The 24325-nt window shown below is 42.0% G+C and overlaps 1 protein-coding gene across 1 annotated transcript in view; it reads left to right on the forward strand.

The window, feature by feature from the left end:
- The first annotated feature begins 1138 nt into the window (after positions 1-1138).
- The window catches only part of SLC23A1 (solute carrier family 23 member 1), a 395963-nt gene continuing 372776 nt past the window's right edge, over positions 1139-24325 (forward strand). The window contains exons 1-2 of the mRNA XM_077264915.1: positions 1139-1210; positions 21151-21258. Coding sequence (XP_077121030.1) covers positions 1184-1210; positions 21151-21258 — 135 coding nt within the window. The 5' untranslated portion in view covers positions 1139-1183. The remainder of the gene's footprint in view (positions 1211-21150; positions 21259-24325) is intronic.

Raw genomic sequence — 24325 nt, forward strand, 5'->3', positions numbered from 1 at the left:
CCAAGGATCTGAAGTAGAAGGTGGTTAGGATAATAAGTCCAAGTCTTCCAGGAGCAAGGTGACAGGTAAACTGCAGACTTGATTCTGAAGCACTGATTAAACAGCTGATGCTGCTTAAAAGGGCAAGTGGCAGAGAACAGGGCGGAAACATTGAAACTGAGAACTCCATGCTGGTAAAGGGCAAAGTAGATGCAGCAGAACAGAAAGCAAAATGGCCGACAGGAAAAACTAGGTTCTATTAAAAATAACAGCAGATATAGCAAATTGTCTAAAACCTTACAATATCTGTCAGACCCACCTGCCCCTGCCATGCCAATCTGCATTTCAGCTGAACTTTTCAACACTTGCCATGTCAGTCTGTATATCAGCTGAATCCGCTGGTACCAATGTTGCCTGTCTGTATATCAGCCAGACCCATCTGTATCTGTGGTTCCCGTAATCCTGCCATGCTTGCCTGTATCAGCTTTACACTCCTACTGGACCGTTCCAGCTACCAGTCCCTTGAGGGTCAGCTGCCACATAGCCGAGGTTAGTCCTCGTGTAGCACCTGGTCCCCACCTACCCAGGCTCTCCTCGGACCGTGGTACCGTCAGTTGCTGTGCATCTGGGGTGAGCCTTGGTTTGGTGCTTAGTCACACCACCACAGGCTCTCCTCTGGTCTTGGCACAGTGGTACCACCACCCTGCCTGTTAAATTGAACACCAAAAAATCCTGTAATTACCATATTCATTTTTATACAACTTAAGGTTGTTCATCATTGAAATACGGCCATGTGCATAAGCTTTTTTGTGACTAACCGACATCAACTCCAGTATGATTGCTGGTGCCAAACTGTGCTGTTTTATCCTTTTTATTAACAAAATGCAGTTATCATCCACACCTCTTTTCTCTAGTGAAAGAAGCATAATTGTCAGTGCTAACTATATTTAACGAATTAGGATGCTAACTCTGTTAGGTAAATGACAAATAAAAAAGCCTAACATTGCTATTCTATCTTCTCAAACTAAGAGCTAATAATTACACATTAGCCTATGATTTGTTTTCTTTAAAACTTTTACTAAAGTGATATAGTTAATGAATTGCCCAGAAATAGCACAGAGGTTATAAAGCAACAAATAACAGAATGCTCTATTGATGTTTCCTGAACAGTTTTACAGCTTGCTGCATCTTTATTGAAGCTGATATGGATGCAGAAGATAGAACTTCAAAGGTAACTTGCATTTTTATCTTTTTGTAGTAAACAGTTATGCTCAGGACAATTATTGCTGCGCTTCACCTTGCCACTCAACCCTTATCACCTCACTATCCAATAATCCAAAATGAGTCTTTGACACCTTTCACTTACTTATTAGTACTAAACTGTAGGCCCATATCACCAACCTCAGTGCTAACAATCTAGCCACAAAAATGATAATAACCAATAAGAAATTATTTTCCAAACACCTTTCCTCCATCAAGTTCCCATTCTGCCTTTGATCTAGCCTCAGAAGTCACCAGGCTTCAGGCTTCTTCTCGTTCTTCTACCTACACCAATGCCCCTATTCTATCACACCTTCTCCAGTTCCTCTCCTGTCATTACCCACATAACCAAAATATTTAACCTCTCTTTTACCTCTAGTAGTATCTTTCATAATCCCAATACTAAAAAACTCATCCCTTGATGAGAACTCCTCTGCTAATTACAGCCTGTCTCTAATCTCCAAATTACCACAAAACTACTTGAATTTTTGCTTTAATCCTGTCTAATCCGCTATCTTTCAGATGACTCTCTTCTCTAACTTTTACAATCTGTTTTTCACTTTATACACTCTACAGAAACTACCATTACTAAAGTCTCGAACAAGCTACTAACATACTGTATAAAACTAATGTTCATCGGTTTTGCTGTATCTCTCTGTAGCATTTGACACCAGTTACTCCTCCTTATGCTCAACTGTATAAACCTCAAAAGATAGCGCTCTCTTTGTTCTACTACAACTTTTCTTACTGATCTTTCAATGTATATTTTGCTGGCTCTAATTCCAAATCTATTTCATTTAGTATCAGGTTTCCTCAGGGGTCAGTCCTAAGCCCCCTCCTCTTTTCTCTATATACCACTCCTATTGGACAAACCGTCAGCAGATTTGACTTTCATTACCACCTTTATACTTATGACACAGCTTTTCCTGTCATCACCATCGCTCTACTACAAAAGGCCAATGATTGTCTGTCTGCTGTCTCTAACATCATGTTTTCCCTGTATCTGAAATGAAATCTCTTCAAAACTGAACTTTTTGTATCTCCTCCTGCAAAGAAGTGGAAGATAGCTGGCACTCCGGAAGATATTTACTGTATGATATAATGGTATATTTGTTATTGCATAACACTGATGTACTACCTTTTATATTGATGCAAAGTATTGTGATTAATATTATGACTTATTCTAATTTTTTTTATGTAGAATTCATGGTAGAACAGGCGATTGAGAAGGGAATAGTTACAGAGAGTCATTCTTGAAACTAAGAAACGTTATGTGGGATATTACTAGGTGGTAAATGTAGTGCATGTTTCCCTTGCTGGGCACTACAAGGTGAGGCTTTGATAGCATCTACTGATTATTGATGGTACTTGAGGCATTAACTGAATATGGAGAATATTCTGTAAAAGAGCAAGTAGTTTTGTCTATGAATATATCCCTGGATATTGAAAGAGTTAATTTGGAAATTGAGCTTTACTGTGGTGAGAGACTGTGGAGCAAGGACCAAGGCCACACAAGTGTGTGTATGTCCTAGAAGGATGAAAATAGCAAGCTCCCGATCCAATTCTGCTACTGATACTGATTTGTGGCTGATGATCTGGAGTATAGTTGACAAAATCTGGAACCAGGACGTAGGTTAAAGGTTTTGAAAACACGTAGTATTTTGTTATTTTATGCAGACAAGCATATCATGTGGAGGTTATTATTCTAAGCTACCCAGACATCTTTTACAAAAAAAAAAACCCTCCTAATTGTAATTATAGGGGAATGTGTAATGACAAATGACAGGTAACTTTCCTAGTTAATAAGATCCATGTACAGGTCCTTCTCAAAAAATTAGCATATAGTGTTAAATTTCATTATTTACCATAATGTAATGATTACAATTAAACTTTCATATATTATAGATTCATTATCCACCAACTGAAATTTGTCAGGTCTTTTATTGTTTTAATACTGATGATTTTGGCATACAACTCTTGATAACCCAAAAAACCTGTCTCAATAAATTAGCATATCAAGAAAAGGTTCTCTAAATGACCTATTACCCTAATCTTCTGAATCAACTAATTAACTCTAAACACATGCAAAAGATACCCGAGGCTTTTAAAAACTCCCTGCCTTGTTCATTACTCAAAACCCCCATCATGGGTAAGACTAGCGACCTGACAGATGTCAAGAAGGCCATCATCGACACCCTCAAGCAAGAGGGTAAGACCCAGAAAGAAATTTCTCAACAAATAGGCTGTTCCCAGAGTGCTGTATCAAGGCACCTCAATGGTAAGTCTGTTGGAAGGAAACAATGTGGCAGAAAACGCTGTACAACGAGAAGAGGTGACCGGACCCTGAGGAAGATTGTGGAGAAGGACCGATTCCAGACCTTGGGGAACCTGAGGAAGCAGTGGACTGAGTCTGGCGTGTGCAGGAAATGGGCTACAGGTGCCGCATTCCCCAGGTAAAGCCACTTTTGAACCATAAACAGCGGCAGAAGCGCCTGACCTGGGCTACAGAGAAGCAGCACTGGACTGTTGCTAAGTGGTCCCAAGTACTTTTTTCTGATGAAAGCAAATTTTGCATGTCATTCGGAAATCAAGGTGCCAGAGTCTGGAGGAAGACTGGGGAGAAGGAAATGCCAAAATGCCTGAAGTCCAGTGTCAAGTACCCACAGTCAGTGATGGTGTGGGGTGCCATGTCAGCTGCTGGTGTTGGTCCACTGTGTTTCATCAAGGGCAGGGTCAATGCAGCTAGCTATCAGGAGATTTTGGAGCACTTCATGCTTCCATCGGCTGAAATGCTTTATGGAGATGAAGATTTCATTTTTCAGCACGACCTGGCACCTGCTCACAGTGCCAAAACCACTGGTAAATGGTTTACTGACCATGGTATTACTGTGCTCAATTGGCCTGCCAACTCTCCTGACCTGAACCCCATAGAGAATCTGTGGGATATTGTGAAGAGAAAGTTGAGAGACGCAAGACCCAACACTCTGGATGAGCTTAAGGCCGCTATTGAAGCATCCTGGGCCTCCATAACATCTCAGCAGTGTCACAGGCTGATTGCCTCCATGCCACGCCGCATTGAAGCAGTCATTTCTGCCAAAGGATTCCCGACCAAGTATTGAGTGCATAACTGAACATTATTATTTGATGGTTTTTTTGTTTGGTATTAAAAAACACTTTTATTTGATTGGTCGGGTGAAATATGCTAATTTATTGAGACAGGTTTTTTGGGTTATCAGGAGTTGTATGCCAAAATCATCAGTATTAAAACAATAAAAGACCTGACAAATTTCAGTTGGTGGATAATGAATCTATAATATATGAAAGTTTAATTGTAATCATTACATTATGGTAAATAATGAAATTTAACACTATATGCTAATTTTTTGAGAAGGACCTGTATGTATAAGCATACTGATCAAAGCTATACAAAATATTTGCAAAGTGCAATATGTGCAAAGAAAACATCAGCTCTTCATGTTACAGATTAGAAATTAAATGTTAGCCTGGCTAGTATATACACACTATAGAGAGCATTACTGTATATATGAGAATGACATCAACAGAGGAGCAGAGGGACGCAACACTAATTTATCTTCCTCCACCAGCAGTACAATTGCCAGGTATATATAGTACCTCCTTTTTTTCATATACTGTACAATATCTTCATTAATAAATGGAAATGTGCCAAAGTTATATCCTCAGGATTTTTAATTAGTGGCACAAAATAATACAACAATAAAGCATTGTTTTTCAACGTACATGTTGCTGTACATGTTGCAATTTCAAAGAAGAAACAGAATAAATAGCATGTGCAGCAAAAATGCAGCCTTAATTAATTCTTGGTTACGCACACTTTGGCATTGATGACAGCCTCCAAACATTTCTTGCAGCCATCAATAAGCTTATTGCACTTCTCAGCTTATAATTTTACATATTTGTCATGTTCTCAATGGCAAGAGAACATAGCATCAGCATATATAGGAACTAGCTCTTGGAAGATGGGAACTGAGCTGACCATGAACTAAACCTAACACACAACTAGCAGTGGCCGGGTAGCATGCCTACGTTGATTCTAGATGCCCAGCACCAGCCGGAGGACTAAATAATGCTAGCAGAGGGAAATATTAGTCCTAGCTCACCTCTAGAGAAATACCCCGAAAGGAGACAGAGGCCCCCCACATGTATTGGCGGTGAATCAAGATGAAATAACAAACGTAGTATGAAAATAGGTTTAGCAAATTTGAGGTCCACTTACTACATAGCAGAAGACAGAAAGGGCACTTTCATGGTCAGCTGAAAACCCTATCAAAACACCATCCAGAAATTACTTTAAAACTCTGGCATTAACTCATAACACCAGAGTGGCAATTCCTGTTCACAAGAGCTTTCCAGACACAGTAACGAAACTACAGCTGTGAACTGGAACAAAATGCAAAAACAAACATGGACAAGAGTCCAACTTATCTAGTAGTTGTCTAGGAGCAGGAACAAGCACAGAGAGGCTTCTGATAACATTGTTGACCGGCAAGCAACTAACAGAGCAGCAAGGTTATATAGTGACTCCCACATCTTGATGGGAACAGGTGAACAGAGAAGATGAAAACACCAGTTCAATTCCACCAGTAGCCACCGGGGGAGCCCAGAATCCAAATTCACAACACATATTCTTCCTTTGCAGTTTATTCCAGCTCTTGAATGTGTGCAGGGCTCTTTTTCCCAATGGGGAAATACTTTCAATGGAATTGAGGTCAGGATTCATTGCTCGCCATTTTGAAACAGTCCATTGGTTTCTTTTTCAACCATTCTTGAGTACTTTGGATGTGTGCTTTGGGTCATTTGTTTTGATGGAGGACCCATGATGTTTTCTTACACTGGGTAAGACATTTCGCTCTAAAATATCTTGATAATTCTCTCATTTCATGATTCCTGTGATACGGTAAAGGCCTCCAGTGCCAGATGCAGCAAAGAAACCCCTGGCATAATTCATCCTCCACCATGCTTAACTGTTGGTAGGGTGTTCTTTTCCTTATAAGCTTCATTGCTCCATCTGTAAACAAACTCTTGGTTTGCATTGTCAAAAAGCTCTATTTTTTTCATCTGTCCACAGAACATTTTCCTAGAAGAATTGTGGTTTTTCAGGGTACTCTTTGGAAAAGATCAGTCATTCCTTTTTATGTCTTATCTTCAGCAATGGTTTCTTGCGTGGCCTTCGCCCATAAATCTCTGCTTGGTTTAGTGTGCGGTGTATGGTACTAGTTGAAATCAAGACCCCAGACTGTTCCATGTAGGCTTTCAGGTCTTTGGATATTTGACATGGTTTTTTTCCATCATTTACACTAATCTTCAAAGGCATCTCTTGTCAATTTTCTTCTTTACCCCACGTCCGGGGAGGTTCTTTATGCTTGGCAAACTTCTTAATAATAATGCTCATTGTTGAAACTGGGATACCAAGGTCTTTGGAGATGGCCTTATACCTTTGGAAGTCCTGTGTTTGCTAATAATAGCAGTTCTGATGTCCTCAGACACCTCCTTTGTTTTCACCATTGTAACAAAAGGAGCAGATCCCACCATGGGGCTTTTTAAAACACTGAAGTTATCATTCATTAGATAATTCATTTCACATGAGCACCGACAATTAATCATAGGTGGTTCTCATTTGTGATTTATGTAAAGGGTTCCAATATCAGTGTCACAGCAAGCTTTAGGTTTTTCTATTATTCCCTCCCATTGTTTTTTTATTTAAATTATTGTATATCATTTGCTCTTTTGTATTTAGCACAAGTGCTCTATAAAAACTGTTTGACTTGATTTATTTTTTTCAGGAGATATTTCACAATATATACTTAACCTTCATGGGTGCCAATAACGATGACCAGGACTGTATCTATTCCTTTACTCTAAAATTTGTCCATGTCATTCCCATGTATAACACACTCTGTATTGTGTCATTATGCCTATATAATATATATACACACGAAGAAAATATTTGATCATCAGCATGAAATCTTCATGTCACGCTGCACTTTTTGCACTTTGCACATATTCACTTTACTTATAAGCAGTATATACATGCCAGGCTAACATTTAATTACTAATCTACAACATGAAGAGCTGTTGTTATCTTTGCACGCATTGCACTGCACTTTGAAAATATTTTGTATAGCTTTGATCAGTATGCCTATACAGTGGGGAAAAAAAGTATTTAGTCAGCCACCAATTGTGCAAGTTCTCCTACTTAAGAAGATGAGAGAGGCCTGTAATTGGCATCATATATAGACCACAACTATGAGAGTCCAAATGAGAAAACAAATGCAGACCTTGTCTGATTTGGCAATATTTATTTTGCAAATTATGGTGGAAAATAAGTATTTGGTCATTAACAAAAGTTAATCTCAATATTTTGCTATATATCCTTTGTTGGCAATGACAGGGGTCAAAGGTTTTCTTTAAGTCTTCACAAGGTTGGTACACACTGTTGGTAGTATGTTGGCCCATTCCTCCATGAAGATCTCCTCTAGAGCAGTGATGTTCTCAGCCTGTTGCTGGGCAACATGGACTTTCAACTCCCTCCAAAGGTTTTCTATGGTGTTGAGATCTGGAGACTGGCTAGGCCACTCCAGGATCTTCATATGCTTCTTACGAAGCCACTCCTTCATTGCCCTGGCTGGGGTTCTTGGGATCATTGTCATGTTGAAAGAGCCATCCACATTTCATCTTCAATGCCCTTGCTGATGGAAGGAGGTTTGAACTCAAAATCTCACGATACATGGCCCCATTCATTCTTTCATGTACAAAAATCATTCATGCTGGTCTCTTTGCAGAGAAACAGCCCCAAATCATGATGTTGCCACCCCATGCTTCTCAGTAGGTATGGTGTTATTTGGATGCAACTCAGCATTCTGTCTCCTCCAAACACGACGAGTTTTGTTTCTACCAAACAGTTCTACTTTGGTTTCATCAGACCATATGACATTCTCACAATACCCTTCTGGATAATCCAAATGCTCTCTAGCAAACTTCAGATGGGCCCGGACATGTACTGGCTTAAGCAGGAGGACACGTCTGGCACTGCAGGATCTGAGTCTCTGGCTGGGTAGTGTGTTACTGATGGTAGCCTTTGTTATGGTGGTCCTAGCTCTATGCAGGTCATTCACAAGTTCCCCCATGTGGTTTGGGGATTTTTGCTCACCGGTCTTGTGATCATTTTGACCCCACGGGGTGAGATCTTGCGTGGAGCCCCAGAATGAGGAAGAATATCAGTGATCTTGTATGTCTTCCATTTTCTTATTATTGATCTCACAGTTGATTTCATCACACCAAGCTGCTTGCCTTTTGCAGATTCAGTCTTCCCAGCCTGGTGCAGGGCTACAATTTTCTTTCTGGTGTCCTTTGACAGCCCTTTGGTCTTCACCATAGTGGAGTTTGGAGTGTGACTGTTTGAGGTTGTGGACAGGTGTCTTTTATACTGATAACCAGTTCAAACAGGTGCCATTACTACAGGTAATGAGTGGAGGACAGAGGAGCCCCTTAAAGATGAAGTTACAGGTCTGAGAGAGCCAGAAATCTTGCATCTTTTTAGGTGACCAAATACTTATTTTCCACCATAATTTGGCAAATAAATCTTGCCAATTCAGATATGGTGATTTTCCGGATTTGTTTTCTCAATTTTGACTCTCATAGTTGTGGTCTACCTATGATGTCAATTACAGGCCTCTCTCATCTTTTTAAGTGGGAGAACTTGCACAATTGGTGGCTGCCTAAATACTTTTTTCCCCACTGTACATACGCGTACAATAAATGGATCAGCTATCCAATCTCAAACCACCCACAGGCAAGGTTGCAGAGTACACACGTGTAAAGAAGAATCAAGCTTTTATTCCAGAGATGCAAACTGATAAACGTGTACCACATCCAAGGAGGGCAGCAGTCAAGCAAATTAACTACTTCTAAAATCGGTCACCAGCTGACATTGCAAGACAGACTAGCCATCCATGACAATTTAAAAGCTCTGTAATTGCAATGAGCATTTAAATACTATATTGAGCTTTATACCAGGCCACAAAGGTAGAGTAAAATTATTTTTTAGGCACACTACTTGTACAGTACACAGAAGCTTTTGGACATTGTACCCCCAGAGAAGGTAATAAAAAATGTCACCCACAGAGTATGTTTCCACATTCCACAGAAGCTGATAACAAATTGCACACCCAGACAGTGGCCCACAGGCAGGGTTACTGAGTACACACAGTGGTGTAAAGGCCAATTACTCCTGCAGATATGGGTTCAAGAATACAGTTTGCAAGAAATTACACTTCTTTTACTGAAAAGATTGTTCTAAAAGCAAACTGTGTGACAAAATATCTTTGTTGTAAGAAAAAAACCTTGATGGTAATAGGCAATCTTTGCACAAACAAATTTTTATATCTGTACCAGCCTTTTTTTAAAACCAATGACATTTTACACAAAGTTTTAGACTATATGTGACAATAGTCAATTTTTGAATATTCAAATTTCTATACCTTTTCCATGACAATTTTGGATTTTATTTCAAACCAAAGAAAATTCACACAAACCAAGTTGTAGAGCATACATGATAGTCAACTTTTGGAAAAAAAATATTTAACTACCAGGACAATTGGCTTGTAAAAATTTTAACCCACTGTAATTTTACACAAAGCATATTAAACTGTATAGATGGCTAATTGAATCAGAAAAACATTTTTTAACATTTTTCTGGAATGTTATATACCACCGAAATGTACCCCAAAACACATAATACCGTATGGATGAGCAATAAAATATCCCCCAACCTACTGTCTCCTTCTCCATCATCCTGTAGAATATAAGCCCGCAAGGGCAGGGTCCTCTTCTCTCTGTACCAGTCTACCATTATTAGTTTGTCTACTGTAAGTTATATTTGAATTTTGGATGTAACCCCTTCTCATGTACACTACCCATGGAATCAATGATCCTATATAAATAAATAATAATAATATAATAGATTTTTGAACAAGTTTTTTTAGGGTTATATTCTAACGAAATGTACCCCTGATAAATTATTAAACTTTTTTTTGAGTGTTATATATCACAAAATGTACCCCAGAACACAGAATAGTGTATGGGTGAGAAATTTAACCCAGCAAAAAATTTTAATGCTTTTTTGGAGTGTTATCGTATATACTTGAGTATAAGCCGAGATTTTCAGCCCACTTTTTTGGGCTGAAAGTGACCCTCTCGGCCTATACTCGAGTCAGTGTCGGCGGAGGGGTCGGCGGGTGAGGGGGAGCGGCGCGGTGACATACTTACCTGCTCCTGGCACTGTCCCTGCATGTCCCATGGTCTCCGGGCAGCTCTTCCTGTGTTCAGCGGTCACGTGGTACCGCTCATTAAAGTAATGAATGTGCACGCGTATTCATTACTGTAATGAGCGGTATGTGACCGCTGAACACAGGAAGATGCTGCCGGCTCCCGGAGACCATCTGACAGTGTATATCGGGGGAGGTGAGCATTGCGCGATAGTCACCTTCCTCGTTCCACCGCTGCGCGCTGCTCTGTCTTCCGTCCTCTGGCTGTGACTGTTCAGGTCAGAGGGCGCGATGATGCGATTAGTGTGCGCGCCGCCCTCTGCCTGAACAGTCAGTGCAGAGGATGGAAGACAGAGCAGCGCGCAGCGGTGGAACGTGGAAGGTGACTATCGCAAGTGCCGGGGGCCTGAGCGAAGAGAGGTGAGTATGTGATTTTTTTTATTTTAATCGCAGCAACAGCAAATGGGGCAAATGTGTGGAGCATCGTATGGGGCATAATGTGTGGAGCCAGAATGTATGGGGCATAATGTGTGGTGCATCTCATGGGGCCATAATGTGTGGAGCATCTCATGGGGCCACAATGTATGGAGCATCTAATGGGGCCTCAATGTATGGAGCATCTTATGGGGCCATAATGTGTGGAGCATCTTATGGGGCCATAATGTGTGGAGCATCTTATGGGGCCATAATGTGTGGAGCATCTTATGGGGCCATAATGTGTGGAGCATCTTATGGGGCCATAATGTATGGAGCATCTTATGGGGCATAATGTGTGGGGCATCTCATGGGGCCACAAAAATGGAGCATCTAATGGGGCCTCAATGTATGGAGCATCTTATGGGGCCATAATGTTTGGAGCATCTTATGGGGCCATAATGTGTGGAGTATTTCATGGGGTATAATGTGTGGAGCATCTTATGGGGCATAATGTGTGGAGCATCTCATGGGGCCATAATGTGTGGAGCATCTTATTGGGCCATAATGTGTGGAGCATCTTATGGGATCATTATTAACCTTTGTGCAGCATTATATGGGGCATATTTTAATATGGAGCATTATATGGAGCGTATTTTATATGGAGCATCTTATGGGGCCCATCATGAACTGGATGGAGCATTATATGGGGCTCCTGATTCAATATGGATATTCAAAAACACTTAAACTACTGATGTCTCAATTAATTTTACTTTTATTGGTATCTATTTTTATTTTTGACATTTACCGGTAGCTGCTGCATTTTCCACCCTAGGCTTATACTCGAGTCATAAAGTTTTCCCAGTTTTTTGTGGCAAAATTAGGGGGGTTGGCTTATACTCGGGTCGGCTTATACTCGAGTATATACGGTATATGTCATTGAAATGTAACAAAAAGCACATAATACTGTATGGGTGAGAAATTTAACCCAGCAAATTTTTTAAATGCTTTTTTTGAGTGTTAGATATCACAGAATTGTACCCCAGACCACGCAATACTCTATGAATGAGAACTTTAAACCTACAAAAACGTTTAACGCTTTTTTAAGTTTTATAGATCACAGAAATGTACCCCAGACCACGGAACAGTGTATGGCTGAGAAATGTAACCCTGCAAAATTTTTAGCGCTTTTTTTTAGTTTCATAGATCACAGAAATGTATCCCACACCAAGAAATGTATGGGTGAGAAATTTAACCCTGCCAAATTTTTAAACACTTTTTTGGAGAGTTATGCATAAAAAAATGTACCCTAGAACAATGTTTTTTTGAGTTTTATGCAACACAAAAAAGTAACACAAAGCATGTAATACTCAATGTATCAAAATTAGTGATGAGTGAGCACTAAAATGCTCGGGTGCTAGTTGCTTGGGTCGAGCAAATTGGAATACTCGGGTACTCGACCTGAGCAACGAGCCCAATGTAAGTCTATGGGAAACCCAAGTATTTTTATCGCAATCCCCCCGGGGGTCCTTTAAAGGTCTAAAAACATCTGAAAATGATGGAAACACTGCTCAAATGACACGGGAACATCATGGGGATTGCCCCTGGATGCATTTCTGACTTCAAGGTCACAGCTGTAAGCAATGTTGTCAGAGTTTCACTACATTTTTACAGGTGCACCAAATAACATTCAAAAAAGAAACCAAAATGGATTTTGCTGGGAAATATGTTAAGGTACATCTTTTCCAGGGTAATGACTTGTATATAAGGCAAAATAATTAACCCCAAACCAAAATGTTCCTCCACCACTTGGGCTATGTTCACACTCAGCGTTTTTGATGCGTTTTTCAACTTTAACATTGCTTTCAACCAATACAAATGCATTCACTGGGAAATGTCATTGTAACATTTAACAACCCTAGCTGGCCATGTGGTGTGTGACACATAAGGAGACACATCTTGTTTCATTTATGAAGGAGAGGTTCTTAAAGTCACAAAGCCTATTTTTAGAGGTGCATCAGGCGGCATTAATATTCTTAAAAGGCCATTATAAAACAGTGGGTCTCTTATGCTGTTATTGCCTATGCAGTGAGTGGCTGGGCTGCCAACAATTACAACGCACCCCAATACCCCTTTCACGAGAGGTGCAGGAGGGCTTCCTGAAAAAATGTTGCATTGAATGCAAGGCCTGCCCTGCTGTCAAGTCATATGCACCCCAATAAGCCTTTGAACCTAGGTACTTGATGGCCACAGGAAAACCCACTTGACATTCTTCAGTTAGTCTTGCAATACTGTTTCCTTATGCACTGAATGCAAGGGCCGCCTTGACCAAAATTTGCACGAACGTCAATCCCCCTTGAAAGAAACTTGGAGGAGGGCCTCATAAAAAAACTGTCCCATTACAAAGGAGCGGGTCTCCTAGACTCGTAATGCCCATACACTAAGTGTATGGGCTGACAAATATTTCCTCATGGGGGATACATTTTAAAAAAATATTTAATTGGGATCACAGACACCCTTGCCAAAAAATTGACTGTAGCAGCACGGAACACGTGAACCCTGGTGATCTAGTGGTGAAAAATCATGAGGTAGAGGAAGGCCTCATTAAAAACTAGGCCCAATTTAAAGGAGCGGGTCTCCTAGACTTATAATGCCCATACACTAAGTGTATGGGTTGACAAACATTTCCCCATGGGGGAAACATTTAAAGGGAACCTGTCACCACGTTTTTGGAAGATGGGATAAAAATAGCGTTAAATAGGGGCAGAGGTGGGCGTTACATTAGTGTGTGTGTTATGCGTTTATTACCCACCTAAGTTGCCGAAATAACTTTGCAAAGTCTCCGTTTTCGCCTGTCAATCAGGCTGGTCAGGTCACATGGGCGTGGTGTCTTCACCCAGATTTGGCGTAGTTTTCCGTTGGTGGCGTAGTGGTGTGCGCATGCCCAAAGTCCGGAATCCTCTTCCAGGGGATTTAAAATAGCGCGGTGTTCGTTATTGCATTGGTGATCGGTGGGCGCGGCCATCTTCCTTTGGCCGCGCGTGCGCAGAAGCGGCGCTCTGCTGGCCGCGGCTTCAGGAAAATGGCCGCGGGATGCCGCGCGTGCGCAGATGGATATCGCGGCGGCCATTTTCCTGAAGCCGCGGCCAGCAGAGCGCCGCTTCTGCGCACGCGCGGCCAAAGGAAGATGGCCGCGCCCACCGATCACCAATGCAATAACGAACACCGCGCTATTTTAAATCCCCTGGAAGAGGATTCCGGACTTTGGGCATGCGCACACCACTACGCCACCAACGGAAAACTACGCCAAATCTGGGTGAAGACAACGCCCATGCGACCTGACCAGCCTGATTGACAGGCGAAAACGGAGACTTTGCAAAGTTATTTCGGCAACTTAGGTGGGTAATAAACGCATAACACACACACTAATGTAACGCCCACCTCTGCCCCTATTTAACGCTATTTTTATCCCATCTTCCAAAAACGTGGTGACAGGTTCCCTTTAAAAAAATTATTTATTGGGGATCATAGACACCTTTGCCAAAAAAATTGACTGTCTGTAGCAGGACGGAACACGTGAACCCTGGTGATCTAGTGGTGGAAAATGGTGAGAGGTGGAGGAAGCGTGTCTCCTAGACTTGTAATGCCCATACACGAAGTGCATGGGCTGACAAACATTTCCCCATGGGGTTTAGTTTAAAAAAAATCATTTATGGGTATCATAGGCACCCTGACTGATGTGTTGATTTGAGAGAGGGGGGCTGAAGAGTATGAGGAGGAGGTGCAGGAACTGTAGACTGTGGGGGCAACCCTGATTGATGTAGGGCTCGCAATCCTTGACGTGGGGAGGATGTGTACCATCCCAAGGTCCCAGCTTCCACTATATTAACCTAGTGTGCTGTCAGTGAGATGCACCGTCCCTGCACACAAGCACTTGTCCACGTGTCCGTGGTTAGGTGGACTTTCCCAGTAACAGCATTGTTGAGGGCACGGGTAATGGTGTGGGACACATGCTGGTGTAATGGCATATGGGACACCGGGAGAAATAGTGGTGACTGGGGACCGAGTACCTTGGGATGGCTGCTGCCATCAGGTTGCGGAAATCTTCTGTCTCAACGAGCCTAAAAGGCAACATTTTGAGCGCAAGCAGAAGATAAATTTTAGTATTTAGTACTGTGGCCTGTGGGGCGTTGGCTGGGTATTTCCGCTCGCGTTCCAATGACTGGGGTATAGACAACTGAAGGCTGTGCTGGGACAAGGACGTGGACGGGCTTGATCATGGTGCTGCTTGACTGTGGGCAACAACAGGTGCAGGGCTACAGGCACGGTGGACTGGGGATTAGCTTCTATGCAAAACAGTGGAAGAAGCACTGGTGGCACCTGCAGACAGTGCTCCTGGAGCCTGGGGTTCGGCCCACAAAGTTGGGTGCTTTGCTGCCATGTGCCTGATTATGCTTGTGGTGGTCAGGCTGGTAGTTTTGCTACCCCTGCTGATGCAGGCATGGCAGGTGCTGCAAATGGCCTGTTTGGGGTTGTCGGAAGAGTCTTTAAAAAATAACCAGACTCGGGAAGATCTAACAGTTGGAATGGCAACTTCCCTCATGTTGGTGTTATGGGGAACGGATGCACGCCTTCTGTCTGTGGCCACCACGCTGCTTCTTCCTGCCTGTTGGGGTGATATGCCTCCTTCCCCATGTGTGCTGCTGTCGTCGCTATGCATGTCCTCCTGCCATTTTGGGTCAGTCACTATGTCATCCACCACTTCGTCTTCCACATGCTCATCCTGCTCCTCCTCCTGACTTTCTGACAATTGTGTCTCATCATCGTTCACCTCTTGTGACACTTTCCAACCATCGCGTTCGTGTGACCGTGGCTGGTCAAAGCTTTGGGCATCGCTACATGCAATCTCATCTGGCCCCACTTCAAGTTAACCGGCCGAGAGTCCGGAATCGTGAAAGAGAAAACTGAAAAGCTCTTCGGAGTGTCCAAGTGTGGGATCAGTTGTCTAAGGGCACTCTGCATGGTGGGAGTAAGGAGAATCAAAGTGGGGAATATCAGGACCACACTCACGGCTACTCAGACTTGATTGTGTGGAAGACATGGTGGTGGTGGTGGCGGCTAAGTGACTGGAAGCATTATCCGCTATCTAACCAACAACCGTTTCACACTACTCTGGCTTCAATAGTGGTGTGCTGTGATCCCCTAGAAACTGGGAGAGGAAAGTCGAGCAAGAAGATGTGGGTGTCTTTATTGTGGACCACTTTCAGTTTGGCCACGGCCTTGTCCTCTGCATGCACCATCAGAACCATCACCATTTTAAATGGACTACTGAACTATTTCAAAAGCTCAACACAAATGTATTTATTTGGAGCAAAATTATATATGATCAGTATGCCTTCAAAGCTATGATTTTTCCACCACAGATACAACAGGCCGTAGCTACAGATAACACTGGTCAACAGCATTTTTGGTGCCAAAGATATTTCATCGAATTTAGGGTATTTTTGGGGTGCTGATTCTGAATATGTCATCAGTTTTGCCAGATTGGCTCAAGTTTTTGAGATTTTTGGTATCTTATTTATAGCACTTGTTGGTAAATGCGACACATCATCTCATTAATTTCTTTGGATTAGTACTTGAACTGAGCAGTTCTCAATATAGTTTTGTGTTAATTAGTGTTCTAAAAGTTTGTTCATAGCTTGATTTTTGCACTAACTTTATGTTGTTGTCTGTTTTCCAGTGAAAAGCATGAACTCATCAAGAAGAAGTTGTCTTAACGATCCAGACTCATTCTGTTACATTTGTGGTGAATACACACTGCCAAAACATAGAAGAAACATAACAGACTTCGTAAAAAAAGTGTATTTTGCCTATTTTGGGGTTATGCTTGGGGACCAAGACAAGTTTTGGGCACCACACATAGTGTGCAAAGCATGTATCGAATTATTACGAAAATGGAGCAAAGGACAAAGAAAAAGCTTCAAATTTGGTGTTCCAATGGTGTGGAGAGAGCCAAAAAATCATCATGATGACTGTTATTTATGGTAAACACAGGTACAGGCACATCTTCACAATGAGGGACAGGCCTTCTTGCAGATTCCATGTTACTCCCATTTTCATTTCTTATGCTTATTGAATCCTTGCACTTGCACTGCACAGAAATAACAGTCATCATGATGATTTTTTGGCTCTCTCCACACCATTGGAACACCAAATTTGAAGCTTTTTCTTTGTCCTTTGCTCCATTTTCGTAATAATTCGATACATGCTTTGCACACTATGTGTGGTGCCCAAAACTTGTCTTGGTCCCCAAGCATAACCCCAAAATAGGCAAAATACACTTTTTTTACGAAGTCTGTTATGTTTCTTCTATGTTTTGGCAGTGTGTATTCACCACAAATGTAACAGAATGAGTCTGGATCGTTAAGACAACTTCTTCTTGATGAGTTCATGCTTTTCACTGGAAAACAGACAACAACATAAAGTTAGTGCAAAAATCAAGCTATGAACAAACTTTTAGAACACTAATTAACACAAAACTATATTGAGAACTGCTCAGTTCAAGTACTAATCCAAAGAAATTAATGAGATGATGCGTCGCATTTACCAACAAGTGCTATAAATAAGATACCAAAAATCTCAAAAACTTGAGCCAATCTGGCAAAACTGATAGCATATTCAGAATCAGCACCCCAAAAATACCCCAAATTCATTAAAATATTTTGGACACCAGAACAAAAAAATTTTTTTTGTTGACCTGTGTAATAGACTGCATAATTATTTTTTCTGTTGTATGTGAAATTTAGAAAAAAAAAGGAGTAGAACAAGGCTAGCACACAGAACTATGCTACGTATGCCTGCGAGACTACGATTTTTCCACCACAGATACAACAGGCCTCAGCCACAGATAACAGACTGCATAATTTTTTTGTTTTTTGGTGAATTTTTGAAAAAAAAAAAAAAGAGAACAAGGCTAGCACACAGAACTATGATATGCATGCCTGTGAAACTGCGATTTTTCCACCACAGATACACCAGGCTACATCCACAGATAACAGACTGCATAATTTCTTTTTCTCTTGTATGTGAAATTTGTCAAGAAATTAAAAATGAGTACAACAAGGCTAGCACACAGAACTATGCTACATATGCCAGCGAAATTTTTCTACCACAGATACACCAGGCCGCAGCCACAGATAAGACTGTGTGATTTTTTTTTTCTGTTGTATGTGAAATTTGCAAAAAAAATAAAAATGAGTACAACAAGTCTAGCAGACAGAACTATGAAAATAATGCCTGCGAAGTTACAATTTTTCCACCACAGACACACAAGGCCTCAGCCTGACATAACAGACTGTATAATTTTTTTTTATTTTTGGTGATATTTTGATAAAAAAAGAGTGGAACAAGGCTAGCAGACAGAACTATGCAACTTATGCCTGTGAAGCTACGATGTTTCCACCACAGATACAACAGGCCTCAACCTGACATAACAGACTGTATACATTTTGGGGGGTTTTTTGGTGAATTTTTGAAAAAAATTATAAGAGTTGAACAAGGCTAGCACACAGAACTATGCTACGCATGCCTGCAAAGCTACAATTTTTCCACCACAGATACACCAGGCTGCAGCCACAGATAACAGACTGTATAAAATATTATTTTTGGTGAATTTTTGAAAAACAAAAGGAGAACAAGGCTAGCACACAGAACTATGATACGTATGCCTGCGAAACTACGATTTTTCCACCACAGATACACCAGGCTGCAGCCACAGATAACAGACTGTATGATTTTTCTTTCTGTTGTATGTGAAATTTGCAAAAAAAATTAAAATGAGTACAACAAGGCTAGCAGACAGAACTATGAAACATGCCTGTGAAGCTACGATTTTTCCACCACAGATACACCAGCCGTCAGCCTCAGATAACAGACTGTATAAAAAAAATATTTTTTTTGGTGAATTTTTGAAAAAAAAAAATGGAGAACAAGGCTAGCATACAGAACTATGAAACTTATGACTGTGCAACTACGATTTTTCCACCACAGATATACCAGGCCACAGCCACAGATAACAGACTGTATAATTTTTTTTCTCTTGTGTGTCACTCACCGGTTGTGGCAGACGGCCACACAGGAATATCTTCATCATCATATGATATACAGCCACTGCTGATATCCTCAACTTTTGTTTATTTGAGCAAATTTAGCTCATAGACTTTTGGAACTCCCCTGATGAATCTCCGTGATCGAGGAAGAAACGCGTTGGGAGGCGCTTACTATACTACATATGGTGGGGGGTGTCCAGTGTAGAGCTTATTTGGGCCTGTCCTTGTAAGGACAGGAGTCATTGCAGGGGCACGACAGGGGAGTAGCAAATTGGTCCCCGTCCCCTATACATACTGCTCTACCATCTCTGGACCCTCCCTGGGACCCCCATTTATCTAAGAGGGTACCTCCAGTCCGCAATTGGTGAGATCCAACCAGTTTTTACCTTGATTTTTGGGGGCACAACTAAATTGTCAACAAGTTGGCTATGACACACACAAAAAAAAGATTTTTTAGCACTCTCACATCTGGTGCCTGGGACGAAAAAAAAAGAGTAGATTTGCATGTTCTTCGATTACAATAACCTGGCTGTAGTAGGCAGCGTGACCAAGCAAATAAATGTTGAAATAAGGGGGCTATGGATTGCTTTAGAATATATAGCGCAGGTATAAGATGAAGAAAAAAGCCACAGAAAACTGCAGCTAGGTATATATTACATAAGCAGCAGCAGACAGTAATGGAGCCTTTATAAGTATGCAGTGAGAGCTATGTACCCACATACAGTGCCTACATGCCTTGCACTGATTTGGATATGTGCACATAAACTCCCCTGCCAACCTAGCGCTGCAATCTCTGGACCACCGAATTAGCCCTAAAAAGGACTGATGGTTTCTCAGGAGTTGTGGACTAAACAGTTGCAGACCTACACTAACTATTAAAAGGATGATTCTGAGCCTATCTCAGCAGCAGCTCTCCCTACACTCGCTAAGTCCGGAGCAGAATGCGGCTAACAGGGCGGCGCCAGGTCTCTAATAGACCTGATGACGCTGTGCAGCCAGCCAATCACTGTAATACCACAACAAACATAGCTGCGGTATTACAGTGCATGGCAGACAATCCCTGCACTGTCATTGGTGCTCTAAAGAGCGCCAGAATTGCAGGGCGGCGACCCGAGCTCCCGCTGAATAATCCCAGAAATACTCGGTGCTCGCCAAGTACACCAAGCATGGTGATACTCGGGCGAGTACCTAATCACATCAAAATATATATTTAATTTTTTCACCCCTGCCCCCCAAAAAATTGCAGCCATATATCTGGCAATGGATTGCACAGCCCTAATCTCTGGCAAAGAAAAAACCTGTAAAAACACCATTTCATTCTGCTTTGCAAACACTAGTACATCGTGTGCCCAGTTCAGCATGACAAATTTGGTAAAAGATACATACAGAATACCATAACTTCCAAATGTAGCAACATTCTGCATGTTATACCATTAATGTACTGCACCCCGCTTCTTATGTAGCACTGTGGGTCAGATTTATCAATACTGGCATAGCACATGCTTGTGCTACGTCAGTCTTGACAGAGTATACAAAGCATACCACTTAATAAATACAGCGCCTCCTGTAAATGGCACTACACTAGAAATGCTACTCCAGTCAGAAACTGGAGTAGCATTTCTGGCATAGAAAACACCAGTAGATTTGATTAATTTGACAGGGGTGCTTTTCCAAATTGGCGTGAAAATGCCAAAAGTCATTACATTTTTTAACAAATTCACATTGCACAGAAAAATTGAATCTCTTCAAAGCTTTTACACCACTATTTTGATGAATCAGCCTGTTTCTTCTAAAAAAAAGGATGAATGGCATGCTAGGTAAATAGTGTAGGTGGCGCTCTACAGCATGTTGAAGCATATGAGCAACTTCTATTTAACCTTCTAGTTCATTTGCATTGAAGATAAATATGGTGTCCTTAACCCAATAACCCAAGTCCAAGTCCAAAGGCCCCAGAATAAATCAATTCTAGAAATCAAAAGTCGTACTTTATCCTTTGTAACTTCAAAACTGGGTATAAGATAAAAAAAATTCTGAAAACCAGTTAAGTTTTACAAATAATTTTTTATAAACTATTTACTTGACAGGAGGATAACCCTACACTTCAAACTACAGAAATGAAATCAGAACTTGATATGCTATACAAAATTGAAGACGTTCCTCCATGGTATCTTTGCATTTTCCTTGGATTACAGGTACAGTAAAATGTGTGAATGAAAATAATTCATGTTTAATTTTGGATTAATAGGGGAGGAAGACCTGTAAAGACTCAGACATCAAGGTTGGATTTCAGAAAGGCAGATTTTAATGGACTCAGAATGAGGATAGGAAGGAGCCAATGGCTGGATGTCCTTGAGGACAGAAATGTCCAGGAAGGATGGGAAATTTTGAAAAATGAGATTCTCAAATTAAAATCGTTAACAATCCCTAAAAGAGGGAAGAATAGAAAGCATTTAAAGAAACCAGGATGGATGAACACAGAACTTAAATATATGCTAAAAATTAATAAAGAAATGCTTATCAAATGGAAAGAAGGAGGTATATCCAAAGAAGAATATAATGCTGTCTGCAGAATTAAGGTTTGCAATAGATGTAAAGCAATGCGAAAGGATTTTGGGGATATGTCAAAAGTAAAACAAAAGTCATAGATGCTATAGGATTTTTACAGGGAAGAGAGAGGGGATTCAAAAAGATATACCGTATTTTTCTGACCATAAGACGCACTTTTTTTCCTCCAAATTTGGGAGGAAAGTGTGGGTGCGTCTTATGGTAGGGATGTAGCATGTGGGGAGGGGGGCAGCAGTGAGTGGGATCGCAATGATATCCCATTTCAGGAGGCAGAAAAATGTCCCCAATCAGCTGCTGGGGAAAGCATGTGGTCCCGATGATTAAGTGCAGTGAATATTCATTAGCTACTCCCCGCCCACCTATCAGCTGAGCAGTGAGCCGGGAGCAGCAAATGAATACTGCACTTAAGCAGCGACACACATGGTTTCCTCAGCGCTGATTCCTGCAGCAGCTGGGGAGATCCGTGTGTCCGGGGGAGGAGGAGGCAGCAGCAGCAGGGGCCAGGGGAGAGGAGATCGCTGCCTGTCATGATCTCAATGGCAAGAGATCATAGCATCAGCATATAAAGGAACTAGCTCTTGGAAGATGGGAACTGAGCTGACCATGAACTAAACCTAACGCACAACTAGCAGTGGCCGGGTAGCATGCCTACGTTGATTCTAGATGCCCAGCACCAGCCGGAGGACTAAATAATGCTAGCAGAGGAAAATATTAGTCCTAGCTCACCTCTAGAGAAATACCCCGAAAGGAGACAGAGGCCCCCCACATGTATTGGCGGTGAATTAAGATGAAATAACAAACGTAGTATGAAAATAGGTTTAGCAAATTTGAGGTCCACTTACTACATAGCAGAAGACAGAAAGGACACTTTCATGGTCAGCTGAAAACCCTATCAAAACACCATCCAGAAATTACTTTAAAACTCTGGCATTAACTCATAACACCAGAGTGGCAATTCCTGTTCACAAGAGCTTTCCAGACACAGTAACGAAACTACAGCTGTGAACTGGAACAAAAATGCAAAAACAAACATGGACAAGAGTCCAACTTATCTAGTAGTTGTCTAGGAGCAGGAACAAGCACAGAGAGGCTTCTGATAACATTGTTGACCGGCAAGCAACTAACAGAGCAGCAAGGTTATATAGCGACTCCCACATCTTGATGGGAACAGGTGAACAGAGAAGATGAAGACACCAGTTCAATTCCACCAGTAGCCACCGGGGGAGCCCAGAATCCAAATTCACAACAGTACCCCCCCCTCAAGGAGGGGGCACCGAACCCTCACCAGAACCACCAGGGCGATCAGGATGGGCCCTATGAAAGGCACGAACCAGATCAGAGGCATGAACATCAGATGCATTCACCCAAGAATTATCCTCCTGGCCGTATCCCTTCCACTTGACCAGATACTGGAGTCTCCGTCTGGAAACACGAGAGTCTAAGATTTTCTCCACAACGTACTCCAACTCACCCTCAACCAACACCGGAGCAGGAGGCTCAACGGAAGGCACAACCGGTACCTCATACCTGCGCAATAATGACCGATGAAAAACGTTATGAATAGAAAAGGATGCAGGGAGGTCCAAACGGAAGGAAACAGGGTTAAGAATCTCCAATATCTTATACGGGCCGATGAACCGAGGCTTAAACTTAGGAGAAGAGACCCTCATAGGGACAAAACGAGAAGACAACCACACCAAATCCCCAACACAAAGCCGAGGACCAACACGACGGTGGCGGTTGGCAAAAAGCTGAGTCTTCTCCTGGGACAACCTCAAATTGTCCACCACCTGCCCCCAGATCTGATGCAATCTCTCCACCACAGCATCCACTCCAGGACAATCCGAAGATTCCACCTGACCAGAGGAAAATCGAGGATGAAACCCCGAATTACAGAAAAACGGGGACACCAAAGTGGCAGAGCTGGCCCGATTATTGAGAGCGAACTCCGCCAATGGCAAAAAAGCAACCCAATCATCCTGGTCAGCAGACACAAAACACCTCAGATATGTCTCCAGGGTCTGATTAATCCGCTCGGTCTGGCCATTCGTCTGAGGATGGAAAGCGGACGAAAAAGATAAATCTATGCCCATCCTAGCACAGAATGCCCGCCAAAATCTAGACACGAATTGGGTCCCTCTGTCAGAAACGATATTCTCAGGAATACCATGCAAACGAACAACATTTTGAAAAAACAGAGGAACCAACTCGGAAGAAGAAGGCAACTTGGGCAGAGGAACCAAATGGACCATCTTAGAGAAACGGTCACACACCACCCAGATGACAGACATCTTCTGAGAAACAGGCAGATCTGAAATAAAATCCATCGAGATGTGCGTCCAAGGCCTCTTAGGAATAGGCAAGGGCAATAACAATCCACTAGCCCGAGAACAACAAGGCTTGGCCCGAGCACAAACGTCACAAGACTGCACAAAGCCTCGCACATCTCGTGACAGGGAAGGCCACCAGAAGGACCTTGCCACCAAATCCCTGGTACCAAAAATGCCAGGATGACCTGCCAACGCAGAAGAATGAACCTCAGAGATGACTCTACTGGTCCAATCATCAGGAACAAATAGTTTATCAGGTGGGCAACGATCAGGTCTATCCGCCTGAAACTCCTGCAAGGCCCGCCGCAGGTCTGGAGAAACGGCTGACAATACCACTCCATCCTTAAGGATACCTGTGGGCTCA

Source organism: Ranitomeya variabilis, chromosome 5, assembly GCF_051348905.1.
Source record: "Ranitomeya variabilis isolate aRanVar5 chromosome 5, aRanVar5.hap1, whole genome shotgun sequence".
NCBI classification, from domain to species: domain Eukaryota; kingdom Metazoa; phylum Chordata; class Amphibia; order Anura; family Dendrobatidae; genus Ranitomeya; species Ranitomeya variabilis.